Source organism: Diaphorina citri, unplaced genomic scaffold (genome assembly GCF_000475195.1).
Source record: "Diaphorina citri unplaced genomic scaffold, Diaci psyllid genome assembly version 1.1 scaffold2459, whole genome shotgun sequence".
In the NCBI taxonomy this organism is placed as follows: domain Eukaryota; kingdom Metazoa; phylum Arthropoda; class Insecta; order Hemiptera; family Psyllidae; genus Diaphorina; species Diaphorina citri.
This window is the reverse complement of record NW_007379881.1, coordinates 5,432-12,073: the sequence shown is the minus strand read 5'-3', so window position 1 is coordinate 12,073 and position 6,642 is coordinate 5,432. Positions and strand designations below refer to the sequence as shown.

General features: G+C 36.4%; 1 protein-coding gene across 1 annotated transcript; it reads right to left on the bottom strand.

Annotated features, from left to right (window-relative positions):
* Positions 1–3,680: 3,680 nt before the first annotated feature.
* LOC108253649 lies at positions 3,681–6,207 on the bottom strand (the record flags this gene model as incomplete). The annotated part of the gene is made up of 3 exons (XM_017448005.1): positions 3,681–3,688; positions 5,279–5,414; positions 6,002–6,207. Coding segments are annotated over 3 exons (350 nt in total), but the record flags the coding sequence as incomplete, so codon positions are not given.
* Between the last annotated feature and the right edge of the window lie 435 nt (positions 6,208–6,642).

The following is a 6,642-nucleotide window of genomic DNA, read 5'->3' as shown; positions in this document are numbered from 1 at the left end:
GTTGAGAATATTTACGTCATTATGTTCCAAGAAGAATTTTTCAACTTCTTTTCCTTTTGTATCTAAATGTGTATCTCCCCATAATGGGTTATGTGCATTAAAGTCACCTAAAAAGATAAAAGGGGACGGTAATTGTGACTTGATATGAGATAAATCAGCCTCAGTATATGAGACACCTGGGGGAAGGTATATGTTACAAATGGTTAAAAGTGACGTTAAAAAAGGAAACTTAACTTGTATCGCTAAGCATTGTAAATGAAGACACCTGGGGGAAGGTATATGTTACAAATGGTTAAAAGTGACGTTAAAAAAGGAAACTTAACTTGTATCGCTAAGCATTGTAAATGGGAGTTAAGAACAATTTCTTTGGAAAAGTAGTTATTATTAACAAAAGTGCAAACCCCACCACATGCAATGGAACCATCTAAATAATCATTTCTGTACATAGCATATTTTGCTAGTTTTGGACTATTGGAAGGTTTTAAATGAGATTCTTGCAAGCAAATGACTAAGGGAGAAACATCGTGGACAATAAATTTCAAGTCGTCTAAGTGCGAAATCAGCCCGTTTATATTCCACTGTAGAATTATATTATCCATAAAAAAGAAGAGGACAGCCAGAGAAATAATTGGAATAATATAATGTAACATTATCCATCCCTTAACCAGGTAGAGTATAAATAAAATTAAAAAGAAGATGCACAATAAATTTCAAGTCGTCTAAGTGCGAAATCAGCCCGTTTATATTCCACTGTAGAATTATATTATCCATAAAAAAGAAGAGGACAGTCAGAGAAATAATTGGAGTAATATAATGTAACATTATCCATCCCTTAACCAGGTAGAGTATAAATAAAATTAAAAAGAAGATGTAAAGCAAGAATGGTTATACGAACGAAGAACACGGAAATAAGCGCTAGGTTTCAGAAGTTTGTTAATACTCGGAGAGCTCGTACCTGCAAAAAAAAAAAAAAAAAAAAAAAAAAAAAAAACAGCAATTGTCACCCCATGCATACCATGCTGAACTTATCCTTAATAATGCCAAAAATAAGTACATAAAATTAAGATTGTCATAGGTCACTTTAACCATAATTATGAGAAGGAAGAATGGGTCGACTCTCGCAGTAGCCGAAAAAGAACCACCATCAAAGGTACAGTAGACATTGTGGTCCTCCACAGGACAGTACACTGTGATCACTACTAAGGCACAAAGGCCGAAGAGGATAGATAATACAGTAGTCCGAAGATCTACTTTTATACATGTCAAACGGCGCCCATGCCGGACTAAATCATAAGAGAATCCCGACTTTCTCAGGGGCGGTAGTGTACTTATAGCCTGCGTGCAATGGAGGAGCCGTCCGACTGACTTTGACTCGAAGGGTTCACTGTTTACATTATGCATTATATGCATCATGTTTTCCTTGTGTGAAAGTGAAGCATGACAATCAGTGGTGGAAGGAAGAAGGTAAGGAAAAGGGCAGGTAATAAAACATGTAGAGTGAAAATTGATAAGTATTTGGTGAATTAGGTGGAAGGAAGAAGGTAAGGAAAAGGGCAGGTAATAAAACATGTAGAGTGAAAATTGATAAGTATTTGGTGAATTGAAGATAGGTAAATGGTCTCACTAGTTGGTTCCCCACTAAAAGTTCCCCAACCTGGGAATGAAATCCAAGAATGGGTTTTCGAATTCCTGAAATCTCAAATAAATTATTTTCATGGAAAAACAGGGACGTAAGAGAAGAAGTAGGTATTAATGTTCCTACTCATGACTCAGTGACTAACCACTCTTTCATTTCTGTGATTAGCACGGCCTTCATCTTCGACCTCCGAATATACTCAAGGCCTTGGGTGAGTAGTCGGTAAATTCTGCCTTAAATTTGAACAACTACAAGGGACGACCTCCTTTCGGCCTTGGTGACTTAAACTACACACATACTACTGCGGCACTGCGGCCTTAAATAACTCTCAGACTGCAGTTCTGCGGTCTTAAATAGCTCTTGGGTCGTTATCCTTTTGGTTCAGATAAAATAAAGTAACAAGTAGGTACACCCTATAACATTGGTTTTAACGCTTGAACTTTTAATATCTTCAATGTTAATGGTGGAAAAAAGTCGAAAAGTTTGTGCTTCTTTGTCTTGGTATTTTTTAAATTTCTTGTTTTCTTTTTTCTAAATTCTTGTTACAATTTCCAATGGGATTCTGTCGGAATGAAAACTCAAAAACTTATTATTCCATTAGGAATTTTCATGATTAGGTACAATATATTTTAATTTGTTTTCTCTCTCTCTTCTCTCTCTCTCTCTCTCTCTCTCTCTCTCTCTCTCTCTCTCTCTCTCTATGATATACTCAAGTACTTTAGACACCTACTCACGCTTTTTTTTTATCAGAAAAAGTGTGGCTAACTTGTCACCATTTTGAAATGAAAACACACGGGTGATTGTACCTACCTGACTTTTTGTTCCAATAACAATATAGTTTACTCGGTGGTAGATTAGGTTTAGACCACAAAGGGTACACCTAATACACACACTCGGTAAAGATCTAACTCTCCTACTCTGGTGCTCTACCTACCTGATTTTTGCTTCTGAGCTTTCATTTATTTTTGTTTATAAAAATGACATCCCTGTAAATATCAAAACACTCAAAACAAACTGGTAAAAGCAAGGAGAGGGTTAAGAAGATAAAGCTAAGAGCTTTTTATCATTACAGGGAAAAAAAGCTCGAATGAGTTATTTTACAGGTAGAGGTTCTTATTATTTTATTTATTATTTTCCCCAGAAAAACCTAATAGAATTTTATTTATTTATTTATTTATTTGACATAAAAATCCTTAGTGACTAGGATAGTTTACAAAGGTGGGTAAGGGAGGGTAAGAGAAAAAAAAAACATCAAGATGGTTTAACCTCATTTATTTTAGAATTAGGTAAGGGTTGGGTGGTAGAGAATATACCAGATATTATTCTCATCTAGTGTTTACCTTCCAACAAAGAAACCTCCTGAGAGAGAGAGAGAGATAGATAGATAGATAGATATATAGAAGGTTTAGAGATTAGAAATTGGATATGGTTACCATGCACATAGTTGGTATCACTACACTAGACACTACAGCTACCATACCATTCTAAGTATCAACCCGTCAAAACAGGAACACTAAACACCCCATGTAGGTAAGGGTTGGGTGGTAGAGAATATACCAGATATTATTCTCATCTAGTGTTTACCTTCCAACAAAGAAACCTCATGAGAGAGAGAGACAGATAGATATATATAGAGAGAGAGAGCTCCACCCCCTTTCTAAATAAACAGGAATCTGTCAGAGGAAAGAGGGAGGGGGAACGGTTAAGTGAAAAATAGGGTCAAGTGCATTTGAAAATGGGAAGATCAAAAAGATAAAGGTACCCCATTTCATCCCCTCTTCCCCTAACGTCTGGGCTCTTGAATAGAAAATTTCTCTGCAGTAGAAAAAAAAATGAAACAAGGCTGTGATAATTTTTTAATGCTAATACTCTTTATTATTATGATAATTATTTAATACTTTCTATTATGAAAATAAAATGAATTAATAATGATTATTAACATAATTTTATTATGAATTGTTTATTAAGCGATTGTCTGAAATTTACTGTGCAGCTTTGTCAGACGAGGAAGTGCATTTATTGCAGCTTTTTTTTTTACTGAGGTTTAAATTCCTGAGGAAGGAATGTCTGGGATTTCAAAAGTGTAAAGAACCTACCTAAAATGAAATACATAGAATAGAATAAATTACGGTACAGCAAACCAAGCGTATGAAATCTAACCCATGAAGATTTGATTTCATAAGTTAACATTCATTGGCGTACGAAGGGGGCCGGGCAGGGGGGCTCCTGATCCAAAGTCCACTATAGGTACTAACTACTAAATCACTGACATTGATTAAAAAAAAACTCCCGTCTTTGTCTCTCTTTTCCTTCCACTCTCTCTCTCTCTCTCTCCTCTTCCTTATCCTTTATTTATCTCTCCTACTCAATCACTCATTTATTTCTTCTTATTTTCCGTTTTCTCTTTCTTCGTCTTCTTTATTCTCTCTTTTCTCCTTCCCCTCCTTGTTCTTCTTCTCCCTCCCTCTCTCCCTCGTTCTTTATCACTCCTTTACGTGTAGGCCTAACTTCCTCCCGCTACTGAGGTTAGGCAACACGCAACGCTCTCATAAGGTGTCAATTGATTACATAAATAAATTATTAAAATAATAATAAAAATATCTTGAATTTTATTTCATTTTGTAGCTTGAATATTCAAATCCGAACCTCTCCAATACAAACCAACTACAGGTACAGGACAGACCTCGGCTAATGTACCAGACAACGAGTAACACAATGATGGCTGAATATGGATATGGGACACGAGGACACATAGGGTTAACGAAAGGTTCACCCAAGGAGGTTAAAGTTGTCAAAAAGTTTTTCCTTCAAGTGAAAGTAGGTAGGTACATAATAAACACAGACAAAATATGACTGCAACTCCAACTATGTAGGTAGTTACAGAGAGAACACACAACTTTTTATACAAATAAATAAATAAAAAGAATTCCGAAAGTTTTTTGTACAATTTTTTTCGCTTATAAAAAAATTATCTAGGGAAAACTGAGGAAAAAACTATTTTTTTCAATTCACTGGAAAAAAAAAAGGAAACTCCTCCGTTTTGTATTCTGCTGGTAGTGTTTATCAATGACAAATTTATAACATTTGACGGTCTACTGCTCCTGGTATGGTACTCGTATTATATATTTTAATTTGTTTTACCAAGTGTTGTGTACAATAGATTATGTTATCACAATAAATAATTTTGATCTTAAGAGGAGATAAAGATACGCCATTGATAAATAAAATTAATAATTGTTTGTATGGAGAGAACAGGTTGTCTGGTTCTTCTTGAACATAAGTATGAAAAAGTAACCTCAAAGAAACTGCAGGTAGGTAGGTAGGTAACCTAAATTTGATTTTTTCCTGGTAATAGGAAGTAACCTATTTTATTTTATTACTTTTTTACCTAGTCGGATCATGTGTGGCGGAAAAAGCCTGAGACCTCTAGATCCGAGGCTTTATAAGTCACACACATTTCGACTGTCTGACAGAGGGTCTCACCGTGAGTGACTGGCTAATGCTGTCCTAGTCGGATCATGTGTGGCGGAAAAAGCCTGAGACCTCTAGATCCGAGGCTTTATAAGTCACACACATTTCGACTGTCTGACAGACGGTCTCACCGTGGCTAATGCTGTAAATCGAAACAAATTAGTAACTTACGTATGACATTCATATGACCTCCAGCTAGTTTGGAGACAAAGGCTGGCTTCTCTGCTGATACTTCACATCTGTACAGTGCTGTAGATTTTAAGTTAACAGACCTCAAGTACAGGTGTGTCGAGTTGGACTTGATTTCCTGGAAGCAAAACGAGATCGATTAAATTAAAACCAACCATGATACTAAATTAAATTAAAAATATGAAATTGAATTAAAAAGCCAATAGAGCTTGAGCTTTTTAGATGAAATGATGATAATAATATTAAGCGTTAGGAGGTGCGCGAACGTCAAGAGTTCGAAGCACCGCTCTGCCGCGCCGCCTACTTCATAAACAATTCACCCCCCAAGTCTTCACCCCATGTTGACTCTATGTTAACCATTTTCGGATTTTTTATCCATCTTCGCTTGATCTACAGAAGCCAAAGTGCCTTTCTACATGAAACTGTGTAGATTTTAAGTTAACAGACCTCAAGTACAGGTGTGTCGAGTTGGACTTGATTTCCTGGAAGCAAAACGAGATCGATTAAATTAAAACCGAAGCACCGCTCTGCCGCGCCGCCTACTTCATAAACGATTCACCCCCCAAGTCTTAACCCCATGTTGACTCTATGTTAACCATTTTCGGATTTTTATCCATCTTCGCTTGATCTACAGAAGCCCAAAGTGCCTTTCTAAATGAAACTGTAAAAGTGTAGATCTAACGGTGAGCAGCATGAATGACTTACATCAACTTTGGTACCAGCTACCCTCCATGTCTGTACAGTGCGAGGACTAACAGGTGTATATCGATAGAACTCTTCATTCTCCTTGTACCACTTTACTGAATAGAGGCGATCCCCTTCCAGATCAAACCGGCACTCTAATATGGCGCTATCACCAACCTTCTTGATAAACGGTACAATCACCTTCTCCAGGACTAGAGAGGACATTTCTGAAACCAAAAATAGGGCAAGAGGGGGTCAGTCGAGGAAGAAATAGATATATATATGAAACCTACATAAATGATGGCGTAACTTTTTCGTGAAACCTATTGAGACTTTCGATTGGGATTTTGGGTTAAACTTCAGTTTAAATTACAACAATTTTATTATACTTTCGAGGTAAAAGAGCAGAAAGTGGAAAGTGTGTTTTAAAGCAAATTTTAATAGGGGTTAACCAAGGAGCCTTATTTGTCCCCCTTTCTGCATGGTGTGTAGTTTCACGTAAAAATGAAACACAAAAACATTATTACTAATGTATGTATGTGCCATATTGTGCCATCCATGGTAGACCATAAATCAGGAACTGTGCCTAAAATATTTAGTCAGGTGTTTACTACTAGCCTTGGGTAAATTCAAGAAACCTGATGGTAAACTTGCCAATAACA